General features: G+C 39.9%; 1 protein-coding gene across 2 annotated transcripts in view; it reads right to left on the minus strand.

The window, feature by feature from the left end:
* Positions 1–2,656, minus strand: part of NSMAF (neutral sphingomyelinase activation associated factor) — a 75,412-nt gene extending 72,756 nt beyond the window's left edge. For both annotated transcript variants that reach the window (XM_043972900.1, XM_043972893.1), the window contains exon 1: positions 2,463–2,656. In XM_043972900.1, coding sequence (XP_043828835.1) covers positions 2,463–2,521 — 59 coding nt within the window. In that variant the 5' untranslated portion in view covers positions 2,522–2,656. The remainder of the gene's footprint in view (positions 1–2,462) is intronic.
* Positions 2,657–24,674: the final 22,018 nt, after the last annotated feature.

Consider the following 24,674-nt stretch of genomic DNA (forward strand, 5'->3'; position numbering starts at 1 on the left):
CTAGTTAGAAGGTGAGCTCCTGGAAGCGGAGACTGCCTTGCTTCTCTGTTTGTATCCCCTGCACCTGGCATATGTGCTTAAGTAAATGGTTCTTCTTTAGTCATTAAATCTAGGACCTCATGATATTTATCTTGGTATCTAAAGGGTTTCCACACCTGGCCTCAAACCACCCTTCCTGTCTATGTCACAGTACTCCTTTTACTTGGATCAAAGTCCACTACACACCATACCCTGAACACATTCTGAGGTTTCTCACCTCCACTTCTTTGCTCCCAAAATATCCTAAAAATCCTATCCTTATTCCCCCAAATACTGTATCTTAAGGTCTAGTGCAAAGGACTATGTCTGTGAAGTCCTCCCAAATACTAACCTCACCTTCACCACCAAATCTCTCCTTTCTCCAAGCTGGAAAGGAAGCATTATAGTGTGGAAGTTTTTCTCACTCACACTTGACCTGTCAAGCCTCTAATAGCGTGGATCACCCTCTTCTCTCTAGGTTTTTGGGACACTGCTCTCTACTGGCTCTCCTACCCATCACTCTGCTCCTTCCCAATCTCATTGCTGGATCTTCATTGGGATCATATCCACTAACACTAGAGGTTCCCTAAGATTGTGTCCTGAGTCCTTTTCTCTTCTCCTTCTAGACTATTTTGTTTGGTGATCTCATCAGCAGCTCCCATGGATTCAAGTATCATCTCTATGCAGATGACTCTCAGATCTATTTATCCAACCCTAACCTTTCTCCTGACCTTCAGTCTTGCATCTTTCTCCTGCTTTCTTTGCAACTGCCTAAACTCAACATGTCTAAAACCTCCAGACGAATTCATTTTCCCCTCAAACCCTCCCCTCTTCCTAACTTCCCTATTGCTACTGAGGGTGTCATCACTCTCCCAGTCACAATCCTAGGCTCCAGCTAGATATCATCTCTCATCACACCCCTTACCCCATAGCCAATCATTTGCCATGTCCTGTAAATTCTACCTTCACAAGATTTCTCATGTATACTTGTTTTCTCCTCTCACACTGGCACCACCTTGGTACAGTCCCCTCTCATCAACTCACACCAGAACCACTGCAATAACCTGCTAGTCAGTTTCACTTCCTCAAATCTCTCCCCACTCCAGTCCACCCTCCACTCAGCTATCAACTGATTATCATTAAGTGTAGATTAGACAATGTCACAATGCAATTCAATCAACTCCAATTAGCACCAGGATCCTGCTTGGTTTTTGAAGCCCTACAACTTGGACCTTTCCTACTTTTTCAGTCTTCTTACCCTTTAGTTCCCCCAATGTATTCTTCATCTAACCATACTGTCTTTTGAACACAGAATACCCCATCTCCTTACTCCAGGCCATACCCCAAAACTTGGAACTTTTTTCCTAAGTAATTTAGCCTTCTTCATTTGTTAGTTTCCTTCAAGTTTCAGCTAATGTTCCACCCTTCTGCCAAATACCTGTCCCAGTCCTTTCCTGATGTGGATGCCTTACCTCTGGGAATATCTCCAATTTATCCTGGATCGATTATCATGTTGGCACGCATCTGTTTCCATGTTATCTTCCTATTAGACTGAGTTCCTCAAGAAGACTCCCCCCCCCCCCCCTGCTTTTTTGCCTTTCATGTTATTCCCAAACACTCAGGACAATGCCTGACACACAGTAGCCAGTAATATATCCTTGTTGACTTGACTTGCATGAGAGCTAGATTCGGAGTCAGAGATTTGGGGCTTCCAATTCCATTTATTCCTCTCTGATCCGGGGGCAAATCACTTCACCTCTGAGGGTATCAGTTCTAAAACGAAGGTACCGGATAAGAAAACTTCTAAATCTAGGATCCTATCACCTCCCTCCAGCATTTAAAGCGGCCTGCTTGTGGTTAACCGGGGAGACTCGGAGATAGGACGACCCAATTACCTGAGGCCCCTGGCCCCCTGCTGCGCACCCCCCCACACACACACAGCCGGCCCTCCTCCAGGGCAGGTGCTGAAGGGCACTGCCCCGGAGGGCAGGCAGCTTGGAACTGAGAAGCAAATGTCTCCAAATTTTCAGAAAATCACCCTCCAAACTTTGACCTGCTCGCAGGCGGACACTTTTCATCCCCGTGTGCACTGAACCATTCATTCTAGCGTGGGGGGAGGAAAGGCCAGGAAGACATCTGGGGCGAGGGGCGGCCCCTTAGGTTTGGGGGGCGGGTGCGCGGCAGCTCCTCTCTCAGACCTTAGAGAAAAGAGGTCCCCCACCCCGCCCCCCAGGCTAGGCCTGCAGGGCTGGGATGGGGGGGAAGAAGGACGGTCCTCAGGGAGGGGGCGGCCAGAGAGCAAGTCCTCCCCCACCCCCGCCTCTCTTCCGGGTTCCGGGGCCGCGTGCCGGTAGCCCCGCAGACTGGTCACACCGGGCCCTCCTCCTCGGTCCCCGGCCCCGGCCTCCGGCCCCTTGCACTCTCGGCCCCAGAAGGTCACTCACCGCTCCTTGGAGTAGAGCTGTAGCTGCTGCTCCCGCTGCTTCTTGCGGATGAAAGCCATGGTCCTCTGGGCTTGGGGCCCCCTCGAAGACCTCGAGAACGCCGGGAGCCGAGCAGAGGGAGATGCCGCAAGCCGCCCTCCCTCGGCGGGCGTGCGGAGCCGGGGAGGGAGAAGAAGGTGGTGCTTGTAATTCCCTCCCCCCTCCCTCCCCGGACGCCTCCGGTCGCGCAGGCTCACGCCCCGCCCTCGCAGCCCGCACGCGCACGCGCGCTATCTCTAGCACCATTTCTTGGCTCCTGTAGGAGGGACCCTCCCGGGCGAGGCCGCTGAAGCGCCCTTCTGTGCGCGCGTGTGAGGCAGCGACGGCGCGAGGCCGGCCCCTCTTACCCTGGAGGGGGCGGGGGACATCACCTCAGTCGAGCCGAGGGCACGGTCCTGGTCTTGTTTTCTTTCTGAGTCATCTGGGGATCCCGAGTTAGGAAGAGATCCCTGGTTTTCAGGTGGCAGACCCTCGTGGCCTCGGTCTCTGTCCCCTGCCTACTAAAGCTCAGAGCTTTCCGAGAAAGATGCTTTGGTTTTAAACAATATATACTGTTTATAGTCACAACTGCTGCGTTACCGAATTTTTATTCATATTTGCAGAATTATATTCATATTTATAATTTCCCCGGCAACATTCTCTCTCTCCCTCCTTAACTTTTTTTTTAAATGTCTTGGACCCCCTCGGCATTTTAGTGAAACCTAGGGACCCCTTCTCGAAATAATGTTTTTAAATGTATAAGATAAAATCATACTATTACAAAGGAAACCAATTATATTGAAATAAAGTATTGTATTAAAAAAAAGTTAATGGTACCCCAGGTTAAGAACCCCTTTCTAGAAGATGGATAGTGACCTACAAGGGAAGTTTTGAAGCTACTTTTAAAATCAAAATTTCCTTTGGGAGAGCACTTCATAGATTTGTTACCTCATTCTTGATTATAAACATAATTGGTCAATACAAAAGCATCATCAGAGGAAGCCTGTTAAGAAGGACTCTTGTTGGATTCCTGGGAAATAAAATTATAGATTATAGCATGCAGTTGGATGAACTAGGCTGGGTTGTCTAAATTATTTGCTACTTATAAATTAATGACTTTATATAATAATGGCTATTATACCCATTTTGGCAGTAATCATTTATTATTAATTAATATTAAATACTAGAAGAATATTGACTGCATGGCATTTAACACAAACAAGAGAAAAGCCCCTGTGTCATATTTCTCTAAGAGAGAAAGCATATGTCTTACCAGTCTATCCTGTCCCTTAGGACACTGATCAAAGCTAATTGGCTAGCATCATTCAATTCCATTGGTTGATACAACTTGAGGGTAGTTCATATTAAAATGAGTTGTACATGACCTTAAGGCCTAATGGGAGAGACCCCCTGAGGGGCAAAGTCAAAATCCAGACAGGTTTGGCTTAATCCCATCAGTTCGCTGAGCTAGTCAGAGTCTATACTCCATTTCTATTGTTTTCCCTGAACAGGAATAAAACTTCCTTCTAAGAATTGAACCTTCTGAAAGGGGAGGGGGGGTGAGGGAGGATAGAAACCCAACTAAAACTGGGTCCCTGGGTCCCCCCAAAGAAATCCATTGTTAGTAATTATTTTCTCACAATAATCAGAATGATGTATTTTATCTTTTGGAATTGCTTGTTTGTTTAAAAATACACATGCTACTTACAGAACTGAGAGGTATATGATTGGCCTCTCTTCTAATTTTTCCATACTAATTGTTTGTTTGGGGTTTTTTTGTTTGTTTGTTTGTTTGTTTTTTGCGAGGCCATTGGGGTTAAGTGACCTACCCAGGGTCACACAGCCAGAAAGTGTCTAGTGTCTGAGGCCACAGTTGAACTCAGGTCCTCCTGACTCCAGGGCCGGTGCTCTATCCACTGCACCATCTAGCTGCCCCCATACTAATTGTTAATATAAAGTTACATACCATTTAGAATGTTTTGTGGATATGACATAAGGTGTTGGTATAAGCCTAATTTCTGCCAAAATTCTTTCTAGTTTTCCCAATAGTTTTTATCAAATAGGGAGTTCTTTCCTAAGTAATTTGTATTTTCAGGTTTATTGAACACTATGTTATTGATGTAAGGAGGCTAAAATTCTAGCAAGAGTAAGACTTTTAAGCATTTATTAAGGAGAATAAGAATTTGGTGAAGAGAGAGAGAAAGGCCTAGATTCATCTATCTATTAAAGGGAGAGCACATTTCTGGCTCCCTTCTTCTTTTATACTTCTAGATATGGGTGTTAGCTGGTTACAACTGTGGAAATTTATTTTTATTTGGGGAGCCTACCTTTGGGCTGAGATTAGAAAGCCTTAGGCTCTCAGGGTCTCTTCTGTGTGGGAGTTGCTGGTGCCCCACCCCCTCTGCTTCAGCTGAGCCAAAAAGCCCCGTGGGCTGTACAAGATGCCAGGTCAGACAGCTGGGGGAGGGAGGCCCAACTCCCTCCCCACTGAGGGGATCTATCCAGGAGATCCTGGGCTCGTCTAGGCTGGGCTCTGGCGTAGCCTGTGCCGAGGTCCCAGACGGCAGCAGTGGGCAGGGGCCCTTGGAGCCCTGGGTATGGTATGTATAAGACACTTGAGTGTCCCCGTCCCCCCAGCTGCAGCCCTGGCTGGCAGATTAGCTTGCCGTCTGTGGGGGCACAAAAAGCCCCAAGATTTGAGTGGAGAGAAGTAAGATATATATAGACCTGGGAGTTAGATGGCAGGGAGGCCGGCAGACAAGATTAAGGGGGCTGACGAGATTAAGAGAGCAGAAAGGCTGGAGCACTAAGAGACAGGGACTGGAAACGGAAGGACAAGATTAAGGGAGGCTGACAAGATCAGAAGAACGAGAAGGAGAGGGGCAGCAAAGGTGGCAGAGGGCAGACTGACTGAGCAGACAGACAGGCAGAACAGGAGGCAGCGGAGAGCACAGAAGCGGTCAGCACAGGGTACAGGCGAAGTTAGCAGAAAGTAGCTGAGCAGTGAAAGTGGAACAATACCCTAAGGCAAGAGGCGGCCAAGGTCCTTATTGTATTAAAAAAGTTCTAGGTGCAGCAAGTGGAAAGAGACACACTGGAATGCAGTCAGGTTGTACATTTTATTTCCCTGTATTCTTAATTTTAAATTGTTCTTATAAATAAACTCTGCTTTGATTATTTAGTTAAGAGGCTTCTTAATATTTTGTTTATCAATTTGGGAGCAGTGTGGAGGAACTTTATAAACGGCCCATATTAAATTAATAACAGTCAGATAGCCAGTTAGTCAAAAGTCCCCAGATTAGTCCTCCAGATAGATTAGTCCCAAATTAGGCTAGTCATTCAAAATATTTTTACATTTGAATGGTGACCACGAAGGGACTTACGGCCCAATTATAATTTTTCTAAACTCATGGTTTTTCATATAGTTATAATTTTTCATATAGCGCACAATTATAAATTTTTCCAGATTAAATAGCTATTAATTAAATTTTTTTCACAACCAAATTCAGATTGGTGATTGATTACCCCCACTTAGATGAATAGAAACTATCAACCAAAGCTAAAATCATTAGCAAGAATTTATTAGTTGCTTACCAAATCAAGGGAACATGTTTATCAAATCTGGAGAAGACATATCATTAGTAACTGTTTACAAATTTTAGTACATGCAGACATCATTATTAGCTGTTTACCAATTTTGGGGGATATATTACTACCAAGCTATAAAGTTCAACTCCTTATTATAACTTGTTATAAGTTATTATATGACTTGTCAGAAAATGGAGGCTTACAACAAAATGGAGTCAGTTTTATCAAGACAACAAATGTATTCTCACTACAGATGGCTTATGTTCTCATTTTAAAATTGTGGGGACCAATTTTTAATTGGGGAGTGCTAGCTAAGTGGCTCGCTGCAATATTGGGGCAAGGAAGGAGACCGGCAGCCTCCCTCAAAACAGAACAAGATTTATTTTAACAAGAACGAACTTAAAAAAAAAACAACCACAAACAGGATCAGTAGGATCAAGGGAAAGGAAATAAAATGGGAAAAGGGAAATTATAATACCTGAAAAAATACCACCACCCAGCAATCAGCTGAAATGACGCAGCAGAATGCCTGTCGCTTTCCGGCTTCCACCTTGAATGCCCAATTCTCCTCCCCCAAACCTAGAAACACCCCCACACAGTCCCAGCCAATGGGATGGCCGCTCTGACAGTCACATGACTGCCCTCACTAGGCTTCCAATCATTATAATTTTGCCAGGCCCATGTAGGTGTTAGTGAGTGGTGATGACGTGAGGTGCCAGAGCCCTGGCAATGGCTACAACCAGTGGGTGGCGCACCATGCGGTTTGCGGAGCACCAGGCCAGTGCTCGCCGAGGCATAAAAACCTCAAATAACAATTAATTCTTTACATTCCCCCCTTTGTTTCATCAAGAAACACAGGGTGTTTCCTTGATGGAACAATAAACAATAAACAATAAATAAATTTTAAAAAATAACAGAATATCATAACCAATGCTAACAAACAATATGCTGATAACAATATAGGAAAGGGAAAATACATATTACAGATGATGTATATAGTAACAGAAGGAAAAACAAAAATGTCCATTTAAAGTCCTTAAAATCTTGTCTTTGAAGGAGGGTTGAGATGTCATCAGGGGAACTGGACTCTGGTCTGGATCCTGGCTGGCTCACCAAAAACTGTGGGGACCAATTTTTAATTGGGGAGTGCTAGCTAAGCGGCTTGCCACAATATTGGGGCAAGGAAGGAGACCGGCAGCCTCCCTCAAAACAGAACAAGATTTATTTGAACAAGAATGAACTTAAAAAAAAAAAAACACAAACAGGATCAAAAGTAGGATCAAGGGAAAGGAAATAAAAATGGGGAAAGAGAAATTATAATACCTGAAAAATACCACCGCCCAGGAATCAGCTGAAAATACGCAGCAGAACACCTGTCACTTTCCAGCTTCCACCTTGAATGCCCAATTCTCCTCCCCCAAACCTAGAAACACCCCACATAGTCCCAGCCAATGGGATGGCCACTCTGACAGTCACATGACTGCCCTCACTAGGCTTCCAATCATTATAATTTTGCCAAGCCCATGTAGGCATTGGCGAGTAGTGATGATGTGAGGTGCCAGAGCCCTGGCAATGGCTACAACCAGTGGGTGGAGCACCATGCAGTTTGCGGAGCCCCAGGCCAGTGCTCGCCGAGGCATAAAAACCTCAAATAACAATTAATTCTTTACTATATATATATAGTAAAGAATATATATATATACACACACACATATATGGTCATATATATATATATATATACACACATATACATACACACATATATAGTCATGTGTGTATATATAAGTATATACATATATGTGTATATATAAGTATATACATATATATGTATAGGTGTATATAGTATGTATGGGTGTGTGTGTATACCCATATACATATGCTTATGGAGAAAGTAGAAATGGCAGTAAAGAAAGAAAAGATAGGAACAATTATTAGAGTACATCAAGAAAGCAAAGAGGAAATTTGGGGTGAAAGTGATACACATTTTAGTACTTTAAAACTGATTCTCAAGGCATCTAAAGAAGGGGAAGCTATCAAAGGCATTTTTTGAAAAACCACAATTCTTAGACCTTATTATTACCAAAACATTTCAGCCATGCACATCAATAATTACTGACCTGGGGACCGGTAGGTGGCAGAGTGGATAAAACATCAGCCCTGGATTCAGGAGGACCTGAGTTCAAATCTGGTCTCAGACACTTGACACTTATTAGCTGTGTGACTCTGGGCAAGTCACTTAATCCTCATTGTCCCGCAAAAAAAAAAAAATTACTGACCCACATGTCTACTTTCATGAAAAAGAGGGTCACCAGTGTTGTAGAAAAAAAATTAATTCTGATACTCTACTCTGTGATTTAGCCTTAAGTGTACAAAAAACTGTTTAATTTAATATTGATCTATGACCAAACCCTTTATAGCTTAAATATATATAATATATACATATGTATTTATGTACCTATATAAACTATACACATGTGTATAAATGCACATATACGTATATGTTACGTATGTATATATGTGTGTATACATGTTTGTATGTAGTCAGGAAGACATATTCCTGAGTTCAAATCTGGCCTCAGACACTTACTCTCTGTGTGACTCTGTACAAATCACTTTACTCCTTTGCATCAGTTTCCTCATCTGTAAAATGACCTGGAGAAGGAAATGGAAAACTACTCCAGTATTATTGCCAAGAAAACTCCAAATGGGGTCAAGAAGAGTTGGACAGGACTGAACAAATACATACATGTATATACATAGACACATAACATATATTGCTAAACTGGCACAGTTCTCCATGCTTTCTGATATTACTCTCTGCTCCACGAAATTTTCAGGAATCTTAACTAAGGAAAAACATTTTTCAGGCTACTTGAGCAATCAAAATTAACAGCCCAGTCCTGGAGGGCCTCCATCTAGGAGTAAATAAAAGATTCCCCTCCCTTTCAGGGATATCTTAATCCTTTCTCAAAGGAGTAGAATGAATCCTAGCAGGTGGGTGGGGAAGCTATGATGTTCATAAGACCAGAGGTACTCTTTGTGCATTCATTTTCCTAAGAAAAGCCCTGAGCTTTTGTTTTACCCACTTTCTTAGAAGAGTCTAGAAAAGTGTTTTGGGCTGGAGAAATATTTCTTAGTTTAGGGTGTCCCCAAAGTCATAGTGCAGTTTAGTAATGTCATTATTAATCTATTAAATAAATACTTTATTATTTATCAAATATTACTAGCTTATTGTTATTAGTCTGGCAAAGCTTGAAACTGCTTTAAGACTTCAAGGACACACTGTATTTTTATTTTTACTAAAAATGAGGTTTAAAATGTTTCTACAGGAGGATGGTTAATGGATATCTGATTAGATTAGCCTTAGAATAAAGAATTTAGGGGCACAAAATAATTGTAGCCAAATATTTAAAAGATACTAAACTTTATAAGAGGGCCATGGGTATTGCTACAAAGTTTTAAATTGATGAGATTGGTCTTTAAGTTAATCAAGTCTCTGTAAAGGGGGTGATAGGTGAAGTTACAAAGGTTCAAGTCACTAGGATAAAATGGATACCCAAGTAACCTGATGTTACCTGAATCACAAAAATAGGATTGTGACCCAAGTGACCTGAAATTACCTGAGTAAATTTGCAAGGGCAAGAATAGTGAGAAGGAATATTAAATCTAGCTTGATTAAGTCTTAACAAAATAGAATTGAAAATCAACATTCAATTTCATATTTTCAGAGTTGTATGGACAAAGGAATGCACACGTATGGGTGACCATCATCGGAAAACACTGCTCTCAGAATCAGAATCAAACATAGTAAGCAAAAACCAAGCAAGTTTCTGCTGTCTCTGCCTAGAAGCATATAAGTTCCCTTTGCTAGTATACCCTTATATCTCTTTTTAGGGTGTAATTTGGACTGGTTTGGAATGTTCCTCTCCCTTTTAACTGAGTGAAACCACAGTAAAAAGCAGCTACACCCCACAGAGCCATCACATAAAAAGGTTCTCTAATATGTAAATCCATATCTCATATGTAATTACCTTGGATCTAAAAGGATGAAATGCAGTCTCAGAAAATACTAAACTCAGCTAATAATCACTCATTGAAAGTTACACTTGCTCTCTAGGCTCTTTCATATCCCATCATGCATTGGGTCTCTTCAATATTGACTCTCTCTCTCTCTCTCTCTCTCTCTCTCTCCCCCCCCCCCCCATCTATCTCTCCTCTCCTTTATTCTCCTCTTATTCCTAGCCAATTTGAGATTTCTTCTGGGTTTTCAGGTTTTATCATTAGCAAAACCTGAGCTTACTCTCATTCTCAGAGTCTTCTATCATCAAAGAATCACTCAGTCAGTAACCACTTAAATTCCTGCTCTGTATAAGAGTGGGAAAGTATATACAGAGTTAGGCTTGGAGTCAGGAAGACCTAGGTTCAAGTCCTACTTCTGAAACACACAGACTAGTAGTTGATCCTGGGAAAGTTAATTAACAGGTATGTAACTATGCTGACCTGCATTAATAAAGAAATTTCTTCATCTGGGAGTTCCTTATACCAAAGGAAGGTGATGATTAAAAATTATGAGAGACATAGTTTCTGGGTAATTTAATCATTTTATTAAGGTTGACAGGTTATTAATAAAAGGATGATCAATGGGTATCTCTCTCAGACCAAAGACCCCATGGTGAGTCTCTATAAGCATATATATGCATATATGTGTGTGTATATACATATATATGTATATGCATGTATATATATATACATATACATACACACATATATACATACATACATATATACACACATATATGAAATGGTGGTCATGCTGAGGGTTTTTATATCCTTGAAACAGGTGGACAATGGGGGCAACAAACTGACCCCTGCACAGAGGGTTATCAATTCAAAGAGTATTCTCTTCAATGGGGACTCCCCTCTGGACTGCCCTCCCCAAAGCATTGAATTGTCTAGATAAATGGATCTGTCTTCACCCAAAATTCTCCTGACCAAGATGAAGATATTTAATGTAGTCTTACTTTCTTAATTTCAGGGAGAACTGGACTTTGGAGTTGGGAGAAGAAAGGACTAAGAAAGAAAGGGAGAGTACTAGGTTCCCGCCAAGATATAATTATTTCTCACAGAAAGTAGGCCCAGTCCTTAGCTCTATCCCATATACATAAGCTGTTGTGCTAGGTGATGAGGTCACAATGTCAAAATAAAGCAATTTCCGGGGCAGCTAGGTGGCACAGTGGATAAAGCACTGGCCCTGGATTCAGGAGGACCTGAGTTCAAATTCGGCCTCAGACACTTGACCCTTACTAACTGTGTGACCCTAAGCAAGTCACTTAACCCTCATTGCCCCACAAAAAAATAAATAAAAATAAAGCAATTCCTAGAAACCACCAATAAATTGTATTCCCAACCTTATTAATAAATAGTAATTATGGTGATAATGGTGATCCTGAAGCACTACAAGGTAAATAATAATAATAATTACAACTCCAGGAAAGAGAATGCTCCTCTCACGTTATGCTCATCACAAGATGCCCCTTCTAGGTTAAATTTATCATCTGTAATCTCATCACTATAGGCTAATTCAAGGTTGCCTTTAGACCACCTCCCTTGACCTCCTCTCCCCTCTTTTTGGAGGGCAGGCAGGGAGAGTGCCAAACTCTTCTTAATTCTTTCCTTTGTAGAGGGCAGAAACTGGACTTTTGGGGCAGTTCCACTCTGAGTCTGCTGCTCTGCCTGGATCCAATTCCATGGAGCAAGATGCCCCCAGGTTGGGTGCTCTTCAGTGTATCCTCCACCCCCACATTCTTGCCTCCTGTTGTGTATTGTCTCCCCACATTACATTGTAAGCTCCTCCAGGGCAAGGACTACCTTTCTTTTTATTGATTGTATCCCCAGTGCTTACCACAGTGCCTGGCACATAGTCTATGATTAATAAATGACCTGTTGACTTGACTTACTGCATTGTAATAGTTTAAGAGTGAACAGTCCATGGACCACAATCTTTCAAGTATCACTGTTTCACTTATCATTAATGAGCAAAAATGTATTCTTTGTAAGAGACAGAATAAATGTGATCCTGGACATATACTCTCAGAAATAGATAAAAGACAGGTGTGAAAAGAATTTTTCCTTATTTCTCTTCTTTAATGGAGGAAATGATTTGGTGGAAGTAGGCAAGACAAAGAGGATGATGATTATCAGTGTTCTTGGCTTAAAGAGTATGGTGTACTTAAAAAAAAAAAAAAAGATCCCTCTTCCCAACTAATTGGATCACAAAACTGAGTCAGATTTCTCTGGCCAGAAAGTTGTCCAATTGACAATAAGTAGCCAGCAATCTATAAAAACATTAGTCTAAATAGAAAATTCTTTTTTGTGTGTGTTTTAATCATAAAAGTATTTTATTATTTTCCAGTTACATGTAAAGATAGTTTTCAACATGTTTTCATAAGACTTTTAGTTCCAAATTTTTCTCCTTCCCTCCCCCTCCCCAAAAGAAAAAGCAATCTAATATAGGTTATATATTACAATCACATAAAATATATTTCTTCATTACTAATGTTGTGAAAGAAAAATCAGAACAAAATGGAAAAACATCAAAAAAGAGAAAAAAGTAGAGACAGTATGCTTCAATCTGCATTCAGAATCCACAGTTCTTTTTTCTGTATATGGAGAAGATTTTCCATCATGAGTTCTTTGGAATTGTCTTGGATCATTGTGAATAGCAAAGGCTTGACTGAATACTATTGCCTTTTCCTATCCACTATAATATACATGATATAGGATTATATTTCTAGCTCTATAGGATCTAAAATCTGAAGATTTTAGTGGTAGCTTCAGTGACCATATTATTTGGGTTGAAAAATCAAGTTGAATTTAATGGCTGCCTGTACTTATCTTAATTTGTTTAAGCAATGGTTTTAGGATTTTTTAATATTTTGAAACTCCTGTTCAGAAAAATATCATTTTTATCTCTTATCCTTTAAATATCTAAATTTTTTAAAAGAGGAAAAATGTCTTATGAAGTCAAAATTTGCTTAATAGAAATAGAACTTGAGACAGCACACACATAGCTTTAGTATAACCCAGACATAAGGCTGGCACCTAGCACCTCCTGTATTTTCTGGTCTTCACCAAGGTCAGATTCCCACAGACTGTGATATCTGAAATAGCTGATCTTCCAGGATTGCCCCAGTAATGCCTCTACCAAAGGAAAAGTAGGTCATCCAACGTTAACTGAGTTCAACAAAGATATCAATTGACATTTTCTCTTCTTCCCAAGAACCACACTATTCAATAAGATTAAACTGTTTACATCCCTACACAGGAAGATGACACTTGTAACTCTTGAGAACAGTATCTCTATTAGGGCATATAGCTGCCCCTTCAACATTTATTTTTATAAGATTTTGAGTTTCAAATTTTTCTTCCTTTCTCCCTTCCCTCCCCCCTCCCCAAGAGAGAAAGCGATTTGTTATAGGTTATATATGTGCAATCATATTAAACATATTTCTGCATCAGTCATGTTGTGAAAGAAGAATAAGATCAAAAGGGAAAAAACCCCTCAAAATAGAAAAACAAAACAAAAACAAGTAGAAATAGTATGGTTCAATCTGAATCCAGATTCCACAGTTCTTTTTTCTAGATGTGGAGAGCATTTTCCATCATGAGTCCTTTGGAATTGTCTTGGATCACTGTACTGCTGAGAAGAGTTAAGTCTATCATAGCTGATCATAGCACAATGTTGCTATTACTGTATACAATGTTCTCCTGGTTCTGTTCTGTGGAAATTTATTTTGATTTGGGGACCCTACCTTTGGGCTGAGATTAGAAAGCCTTAGGCCCTCAGGGTCTCTTCTGTGTGGGAGGTACTGGTGCCCCCCTCTGCTTCAGCTGAGCCCAAAAGCCCCGTGGGCTATACAAGATGCCAGGTCAGACAGCTGGGGGAAGAAAAAGCTCCCAGTTCCCTCTGACCTGAGCGGAGCTATACAAGAGATCCCGGATAGCCTGTACTGAGGCATGAGCTGCTCGAGCACCACCCCCCCCCCCCAGCCACAGCCCTGGCTAGCGGATTAGCTTGGTCTGTAGGGGTGCAGGAAGCTCCAAGATTTGAGTGGAGAGAAGAAAAGGTATATATTGACCTGGGAGTTAGACTCAGGGGGGCGGCTGACGAGATTAGAGAGGTTTGGACTGACGAGACAAGGTGGAGAAGAGGTCAAGCAGCAGCTGACGAGATTAGAAAGGTTGGAGCACAGCAGACTAGAGATGGGGCTACAAGGACGCAGGAGAAGACGAGAAAAGGACTAGGAGCAGGGAAAAGAGAGGCCAAAGGGCAGACTGATGAAGCAGACAGACAGAAGGTCAGTGAGAGAGAAACACAGGGGTTCAGCGGTGGCATTAAGGAGAGGAAAGTTAGAAGCAGGGGGATTTACAAAGTGAAAGGGGCTCAGAGTTAGAATAAAGGACCTGAATACCCTGAGGCGAGAGGTGGCTAAGGCCCTTATTGTATTAAAAAAAGTTCGAAGCGCAGCAGGTGGGAAAGAGATGCAGTGGAAAGAGATCGCAATGCAGTCAGGTTGTACATTTTATTTTCCTGTAGTATCTCATAAATAAACTCTGCTTTGATTATTTAGGTAAGAGGCTTCTTAATATTTTGCTTATCAATTTGGGAGTGGAGCAGTGTGGTGGAACTTTATAAACGGCCCATATTAAATTAAATGCAGTCAGATAGCCAGTTAGTCGTCAGTCCCCAGATTAATACCCCAGTCAACTTTAGCCCCTAAATTAAGCCAGTCATTTAAAATATTTCTACACTGAATGGCGACTGCGGCAGGACATACGGCCCAATTATAATTTTTCTAAACCTATAATTTTTCATATAGTTATAGTTTTTCATAAATCTAAAATTATATAGTTTTTCCAGGTTAGATATACTTATTAATAATTAATTTTTTTACAGTTCACTTCACTATATATCAGTACATACAAGTCTTTCCAGGCCTTTCTGAAATCATCCTGCTTGTCATTTCTTATAGCATTCAATTTTCTCCAGAAGTCTATCATATCTAACTTTTCTATAATTCTATTCATCTCCTTAACTTCTTTCTTGTTTATTTTGTGGTTAGATTTACCTAGTTCTAAGAGGGGGAGATTGAGGACACCCACTAGTATAGTTTTACTGTCTTTTTCTTCATATAACTAACTTAATTTCTCCTTTAAGAATTTGGATTCTATACCACTTGGTGCATATATGTTTAGTATTGATATTACTTCATTGTTTATGGTACCTTTTAGCAAGATGTAGTTTCCTTCCTTATCTCTTTTAATTAAGTCTATTTTTGTTTTGCCTGAGATAAGGATTGCTACCCCTGCTTTTTTTTACTTCAGCTGAACTGTAATATATTCTGCTCTAGCCTTTTACCTTTACTCTGTGTAGATCTCTCTGCTTTAGATGTGTTTCTTATAAACAACATATTGTAGAATTCTAGTTTTTAATCCACTCTGCTATTCGCTTCCATTTTATGGGAGAGTTCATCCCATTCACATTCACAATTATGATTACTATGTATTTCCCTCCATCTTATTTTCCCCTGTTTATTCATGCCTCCTTTCACCCTGTCCCTCCTCACCAGTGTATTACTTCTGACCACTACCTCCCTCAATCTACCCTTTCTTCAATCAGGCCACCCTTCCTTTTGTTTCCTCTTTTGCCTCCAACTTCTGCCCTCCCTTCTATCAGCACCCCACTTTTTCTTTCCCCTTCTACTTCCTCATAGGGTAAGATAAATTTCTCTACACAAATGAGTCTGTATATTATTCCTTCTTTGAGCCAAATCTGATGAGAGTAAGCCTCAAACAATACTCAACCCTTCCCTTCTTTCTCTCTACTATAATAGGTCTTTTGCACCTCTTCATGTGATGTAATTTACCCCTTTAAGACTCCCCTTTCCTCTTCTCCCAGCACAACCCTTTTTTTTAACCCCTTAAATTTTCTTGTATATCATCATGTCAAAATCAACTTATACCCAAACCCTCTGTGTATGTATACTCCTTCTATCTGCCCTAATAGAGATACTGTTCTCAAGAGTTACAAGAATCATCTTCCTGTGTAGGGATGTAAACAGTTTAATCTTATTGAACAGCATGGTGGTTTTTCTCCTGTTTACCTTTTTATGCTTCTGTTGAGTCTTGTATTTGAAGACTGAATTTTCTTTTCAGTTCTGGTCTTTTCTTTAGGAAACCTTGGAAGTCCCCTATTTTATTGAATACATCTTTTCCCCTGAAAGATAATTCTCAATTTTGCTGGATAGTTGATTCTTCGTTGTAATCCAAACTCCTATGCCTTCTGACTATCATATTCCAAGCCTTGTGATCCTTTAATGTTGAAGCTGTCAGGTCTTGTGCAATCCTGACTGTGGTTCCATCATATTTAAATTGTTTCTTTCTGGCTGCTTTTAGTATTTTCTCCTTCAGCTGATAATTCTGGAATTTGGCTACAATATTCCTAGGAGTTTTTCTTTTGGGGTCTTTTTCAGGAGGTGATTGGTGGATTATTTCAATGATGATTTTATCCTATGATTCTACAATATCAGGGCAGTTCTCCTTGATAATTTCCTGGAATATGGTGTCTAGACTCTTTTTGATCATGGCTTTCAAGGTAGTCCAATAATTCTTAGATTATCTCTCCTGGATCTATTTTCCAGGTCAGTTGTCTTTCCAATGAGGTATTTCACATTTTCTTCTATTTTTTCAGTCTTTTGATTGTGCTTGACTGATTCTTGGTGTCTCATGGAGTCATTTTTTTCCATCTGCCTAATTTTAATTTTTAAGGCATTATTTTCCTAAGTAAGTAAACTTTTGTATCTCCTTTTCCATTTGGCCAATTTTCTCCCCATTTGGCCAATTGTATTTTTTATGGAATTGTTTTCTTCAGTCAATTTTTGTGCTTCTTTTTCCAGTGTAACTCTCATTTCTCTTCCCATTTTTTCTTCTACCTCTCTCATTTGATTTTAAAAGCCCTTTTGAGTTCTTCCAAGAAGGCTTTTTGGTTTTGAGACCTAGATCATCTTCCCACTTGAGGCTTCACATGCAGGCATTTTGACAGTATTGTCCTCATCTGAGTTTGTGTTTTGGTCTTCCCTGTCACCATAGAAAATGTCAAAGGTGTGAGATTTAAAATTTTATATAAGATCATTAAACTTCCCCTTTAACTTTTTACCTTATATATCTCCCAGACCAGTAAGAAAAGAAGCCTCAGAGCTTTAATCAGAGAGGGATTAGCCTTTATTGTTTGGGAATTAATTAGCCAACAAACAGGTGATACTGATTAGGGAAATAGGAAAGTAGAAATACAAATAAATAGTCTTAGATCTAAGCTTAGTCTATATTCTTTTATAAAACTCACCAAATCCCAAAACTGCCTCTCAGGCTGAGAACCAGAGTCAAACACGTGCCGCCACTGAGACTTCCGGGGCTCCAGCTGAAAAAACTGGGTAGAGAATGAAAGTGCTCTCTTGGCTCGCATACTCTGGCTTGGGTTTGATGGCGCGTTTTGTTTCTTACTCATATTGTAGTCTATTTTTAAACTTAAAAGTTGAGGTCTGCTCCTGGGGCACAGGGATCACTGTTGCAAGCTTCTTGTTGCTGGGGGATAGGGGACTGATCACTAGCTTTCTGCTCTGAGGCCTGTGTGGCTTTTGGATACCTCAGTACCCTGGGCTTTCTCTCTGTGCTAGGATGGCTTGGCCAAGGCATGCCCATCCTGTGGGTGGTTCTCTAGCTGGCAGTTTGCCCTCTCAGCCAGGGCTGGTGGGTCTCACAAATGGCTTGTTGTGCCACAAGCCTGCTGAGCCAGGACCAAGGGGCCTTGGTGACTTATTTATGTTGCAGCCAGGAGCCTCCTGGGTGCTTCCACTTTCTCTGCTTTTTACTCTCTTCTTGAATCTTTACAATCTGGTTTCTCACCTTATCATTTTACTGAAACTGCGGTCTCCAAATTTACTAATGATTTCTTAGTTGCCAAATCCAGTGGCCATTTCTCAATCCTTCTTCTCCTTGACCTCTCTGAAGCTTTTACCAATGTTGATCATTTTCTTCTCCTTGATTTTCTCCTCTCAAGGTTTTGCTCCTACCCATTTGACTGCTGCTTCACTGTCTCTCTTGCTGCACCTTCCTCTAGATCATTCTCTCTAAATTATAGGTCTCCCTCAGGGTTCTGTCCTGGGCTCTCTTTTCTTCTCCCTCTGTTCTACTTCCTTTAGTGATCTCATCAGCTACTATGCATGACATTACCATCTCTATGCTGACAACTCTCATATCAACCTTTCCTGCCTCAATCTCTCTGTTGCTGCCAATCTCACATATCCAAATGCCTTTTAGACATCTTGAAATGGATGTCTAGTAGACAAGTTAAGCTCAATGTCTAAAATAAAATCCGTCCTTTTTTGTCCCTAACCATGCCCCCTCCCTTTCCCTGCCCCCTGCAAGATAAGGTACCGGACACTGAAGTCCTTTCTCAAGCTAAGCTGCCAAGCAGTGTAAGGGGCTAAAATTCTAGCTAGTCTGTCTAAAATATCTGACATATACTCTTTGATCCAGTGACATCGGCCTCCTGGATATTCCTTGAACGAAACATTCTATCTCTAAACACTGAACGTTTTCTCTGACTCTCTTTCCTCTGCTCTGATTATCAACCCCCTCCTCCTTTCCTTTAAGTCCCAACTAAAATCCCATCTTCTATAGAAAGCCTTCCCCAATACCTTTTGATTGTAGCGGCTTCCCTCTGTTAATGATTTTCTGTTTCTCCTATAAACAGCTTGCGCTGTATATATTTGTTTGCATGTTGTCTTCCCCCTTAGATTGAAGGCCCCTCGAGGGCAGGGTCTGTCATTTGCTTTTTTGTGTGTCCCCAGCACTTAGCATAGGGATTGGTATATAGTAGGTGCTTAAAATATGTTTACTGACTGATTGATCTGATGGTGGGCTGGTGAGTTTTCTGCGGTCACCTGCAAAGATGTGCTGCCAATCTGTCTGCCCATATTTGGAGTCAGAGCATTCTCTTCTAGCTATGAATGGCTGTTTACCCCTGTTCTTCAATGTGTATACATACAATAGAGAGTTGTACATAAATAGACATTTAACAGCTCCAACAAATCTGCTACTGCCAAAGAGAAGAGAAATGTCAGAGTAATCTATAAAAAAGTACTTGTTTTTTTAAATGTAGAAATGGTGATTCCAAGCATTTATACAAATTGCTATGTACTGTAGGTTGCAGTTCTGAAATAGAATAATATCTAAAGTTGTGACTCAGAACAAATATAAGGACACTTGTTTTGAAAGTAAGAGCTTAGTCAACTTTATGGCATTTTGACAATTTGTATAGTGTTAAGGGCTAAAATTCTAGCTAGTCTGTCTAAAATATCTAATGAGTGGTCGCCAATAAATTATAAGCTTTAGCAAGAGTTAGACCTTTAAGCGTTTATTAAGGAAAACAAGAATTTGGTAAAGAGAGAGAGAAAGGCCTAGATTCCTATCTATTAAAGGGAGAGCACATTTCTAGCTCCGCTCTCCACCAGAGTCCAAAGGAAAGAGCGCCCGTCTCTTCCTTCCTCCTCCCACTAGTCCGCGTCACTTCCTGACTCCTGGTCTTGCCCTCAAAGACCTTCCCTTCATGGGCAGAACTCTTCTACAGTAAGTATCCAGCAGGTGGCGTTATTCCAATCGTTACAGTCCCCCCTGTTGTTCCTCAAGAAACAAAATGTTTCCTTGACGGAACAGTAAAAAGAATATAATAACTATTGCTAACTAATAATATGTGAACAACAATATAGAAAAGGAAGAGAGGAAAGTTTTGTCCAGAGGGGCGATTTTTTTTTTGTCCTCATGAACCGACGCTTTGACATTAGTCTTGCAAAGGGAGGGCCTCTGCAGAGAATACACGTTACAGATGGTGTATATTATAACAGAAAGAGAAAAAACACAACAAAAACAACAAATCAAAATTGTTCATTTAAAGTCTCTGAAAGTCTTTTCTCAGATGTCCTCTAGGTGTAGTCGTGGAATGGAAGTCTTTTCAGGGGTTGATGTGTGGATGCTGGTAATCAGCCAGGAAAATTTCCTACAAAATTGAGCTTAACACAACTTTAAAATAGCTTTGTCAATAATCAAATCAAACAATGAAAGTTCTCAAAAACATGTCTAAGGGAATTCAGAATCTTAGTTGTTACACATGAAACATATAATAAAACAAAAATTGAACCATTCTTTAAAATTATAATATTACTATAGTCCCCCCCTTATGGAGGGTAATTGAGAAGACAATTGCTGCGATATTAATTATTAAAAATAATTTTTTATCTTTGTTTCATCACTTTTTGCATCATCTGCCTAATTATCCTCATGCCATTATGAGAAATTAAAAAATCTAATATAATTGGTAACAGGTGTCAAGGCCAAATTCAACACTGTATTTATCATGACACCTGAGATAATTATGGGGGTTACCATAAAAGAACAGAGAAATGATGGGATATGAGCATTCCCACACTTGAGCAATATGTACTGCCCATACAGTATGCCAGGCTTAAAATAGGTGGATGGAATATATGTCCATGCCACCGAACATATTGGAAGAAACTGAGTCAGACTTAATCAGATGCATGGGATTGAGATGTCCATGGCATCAGGCATATAGGAGGGAGCATAGAAGCCAGGTGTAGAAGTGAGATGGGTGGGATGAATACTTCCAGCCATCTGTACAATATTGTGGGGAAAAAGAGAATAAAATATTAAACCAAGAGAATCCAACCTCAACATTTGTCAAAAGCCGTTCCCTCGGCCATACCTTGACTTCATGCATGTCTCCCCTCATGTGACAGTTCAGTGTCTGCTCTTGCATGTATTCCTCTTTTGATTGGATGGCATCTTGGCCAACTGGCATCTGATAACTCAGAATAAAGGCAATTAATGTCTTAAATGATAAGTTCCCATAATCCAAGTCTCATATGGATTTAAAAATTGAGGATAATAAATGATTGCAAAAAATGTGAATACATCTTGACTCAGAACACAATATATAATTATGCAACAATTTCAAATAATACCCCTTTTTTTTACTTAGTATACAATTACTTTTTTGAAAAATCTGAACATATTTAAATAAAAGTTAAAGCACAACAGAATCTCAAAGAAAACTTTTTTTTAAAAAAGAAAACTTTTACAAATGTTCCCCTCTTTTTTTTTTTTGGAATATGCTTATCAAAAATAATACTTCTAGAATTAATTTACACTTGCCATGGCAACCAATTTGCCAGGGAAATGCTTTAAAGAGTTTGATCAAATAATCAGTTGAGGAAAAAAAAAATAACAAAAACAAACAACTCAGAATATGGGAGCACAATACTCCTAGAATTAACATTGTATTATGAAATCAAAACCATGTTTCAAAATTAGATAGATGAATGAATAGAAGAAAATACACGTGGAATAATAAAAGACAATGAAATTCAAACTAGGGAAATCTAAATGAATATGAATTTAATATTAATAAGAGTACTATAAAATATAAACTTGATCACATGACTATAAAAAGCTTTTACAAATATTCTCCTTGTTTTAAAAACTAAATATAAGACACAATCTCAAAAGCATTAAAATTTCTATGAAAATAAACCTATACCATTAATTTCAAAATGTATATGTAATAGCATAGAAATCCTATGTAACCTCTGAACTGACATTAATAATCTGAGTGAATTCAGAACACTCTTGATTCCGAAATCTAAAATCCCCAATACTCATATCAATACCTTGCTGCTTACTTCTACATTTCTGTAAAATATATACCCTTCCATGGCAAAAGAAGCAGAGTCTTGAACTATGTTGATTGTCATTCTTATTCAGCTTAAGTTTTTCTTCTTTAACCCCTCTATATTGTCTGTCGGGCTTTTCACCATACAAATGCTTTATAAGATTACTAATTAAAGACAAAAGCAGGTTAGCAAAATTATGAACAAAACGAGCATATCTGGAATTTAAAGAGTTTTCTAAGATTGTCTCAAAAGCACAGCCAGGCCGGGGAAGGGCTGAGCCTGAAGCTGCAAATGCAGGTAGAAAAAGTTGAGCATGCGCATCAGATCTCTGGACTTCCCAGGCAGGGGAAGCAATGGGCTTGGCCATAGGAGGAGTAGAGGGTGGGGTCTGGAGAGGAGGGGAGGGACCAGAGCAATTTGAATCAGACTTGATTTTGAACTCAGGTCTGGATTCCTCTTCCCCCACTTTGCCTCCAGGTGCTAGGGGATTAAAAGCTTCTAGAGGGTGGGTCATTGCCTCCAGGCATGCAAAATTAGAGCAACAATTAGTGTTAGAACTGGGAAAAGCTGCGGGAATCTCTTCAGGTTTCTCTGAAAAAGCATGGTTGGGAGAGGGAGAGATATTTCCTTGTGTGAGTAAGTTGCTGGCTCTTTTAACAAAAATAAAAAGAAAAATAGAAAATCCACAAAAACAAAGCATTAACATGATCTTATCTCCCATTTGTCTGGTTAAACAGACTAAAATCAAAAATAGGATAATTAGGGAGTTTAAAAGGTCCATTTGAAAAAATTTAAAGGGAAAACACCAGGCAATTCAGCAGTACTTAAGATTTAAAGGGTTAGGGTAGGGAAAATTTCTTACCCAACCGGAAGATCAGAAGTGAGGTTCAGCTTTCCTCTTCGTGGTCAGCCATCTGTTAAGGGCTAAAATTCTAGCTAGTCTGTCTAAAATATCTAATGAGTGGTCGCCAATAAATTATAAGCTTTAGCAAGAGTTAGACCTTTAAGCGTTTATTAAGGAAAACAAGAATTTGGTAAAGAGAGAGAGAAAGGCCTAGATTCCTATCTATTAAAGGGAGAGCACATTTCTAGCTCCGCTCTCCACCAGAGTCCAAAGGAAAGAGCGCCCGTCTCTTCCTTCCTCCTCCCACTAGTCCGCGTCACTTCCTGACTCCTGGTCTTGCCCTCAAAGACCTTCCCTTCATGGGCAGAACTCTTCTACAGTAAGTATCCAGCAGGTGGCGTTATTCCAATCGTTACAATAGCGTTAATGCTTTGTCCTGGAATTTTTACTTTATGCATTGATTTCCATGTATTTGAAGTGGCCTGACCAAAATTCCATTTATCTTATGTCTTTAAAAAGAAACTAAACTGAGATGAGAAATGTAGGAAATGAACTGCTTCATAATTTGGGAGGATTCCCTCTACCATATTATCAGAATCCTAGAATCTGAAGAATTTTAAGTGTGTGAGTTGCTGAAATCTATATAATGGACTCTAACTTTTTGTCAATTAAAAAAAAAAGCCCGCTATTAATGATGTGGGATGGAATTAGGGTCAAATTGATCATGAGTCATCCCAAAAGAATTACAAGACTCAGTGACTCAGTTTCCCAAGTTTTATTGCAATACTGTGAGTGAACACAGGGAGAGAACCAGAAAAGTGGAAAGGTATCTCTTGAATAGTGAAAGAAAAGACAGTTATATTTATAGTATGGATAAATTGATCATTACAATAATCTCCACCTTAGGGAGGTACAGGGAAGGGTTTATCTTAATTTGGAGTTCCTGGGATCCTAAGACAGCCCCCCCAGGTGGGTACCTTTATCTGTGGAGGTGTTTTTGGGGTTTACCTGTGATAAGGTGAATTTGGAGACAATTTTGGACTTTTCTGTGCATGTCTCTTTCTGATTCCCTTGCTTAGTTTCAAAACATCTTCATTTTTCACTTATTTCTAGTCTGAATTTCTATAGCCTGTCAGTTTATCATTGTTATAGTTTAAGGTCTTCATGGCCTACCTCCCTATGTTCCCATTATGGGTACTGATTACTGTGGGTAGGAGAACCTAGCATCCTGACTTATAAATTATCCATTAACTGGGGTCTGAATTCCTCTTAGAGCTCATATCTGAATTAGAGCTTGGATCTTAGGTTTTTCTGTTGAGCCTTTTTTTTTGCCTCCTACATCATTAACTTCACATTATCTGTAAGTAACTTTTATATGCTTCATATATAACTGAACCATCATAAGAGAGGGCAAAAACCATAAATGTAAAAACAGGCTCTGATGAATGATTGGATTAGAAATAAATCCTAGGCTGACACAGAGGAAGTTAAGGCTTTTTAGGTAAACTCCTAACATTTCTGGCCTGGAAGAGGTATTAGTGGACCTCACTTTCCTTGTTATCTGAAAGACAAGTTACATTTTAACCCTTAAATTAAAGAGTCTCTTCTTTTCCACTGCCAGGGATAGAGTATGAGGCTACCTAACCCAACACAGGTTAACTCATGTTCTAAAATCTTAGTTCTAATATCTTAATATTCCTTTCTTTGTGTTTTTAAATCAATAGATTTTTTTTTTTTTTAGTGAGGCAATTGGGGTTAAGTGACTTGCCCAGGGTCACACAGCTAGTTAAGTGTCAAGTTTCTGAGGCCGGATTTGAACTCAGGTCCTCCTGAATCCAAGGCCGGTGCTTTATCCACTGTGCCACCTAGCTGCCCCTGAGGTTTTTTTGTTTGTTTGTTTGTTTTTTGTTTTTTTTAAGCAAAACAAGTTAAAACAGATTAAAAATCTATTGATTT

This window comes from Dromiciops gliroides, chromosome 1, assembly GCF_019393635.1.
Source record: "Dromiciops gliroides isolate mDroGli1 chromosome 1, mDroGli1.pri, whole genome shotgun sequence".
NCBI classification, from domain to species: Eukaryota; Metazoa; Chordata; class Mammalia; order Microbiotheria; family Microbiotheriidae; genus Dromiciops; species Dromiciops gliroides.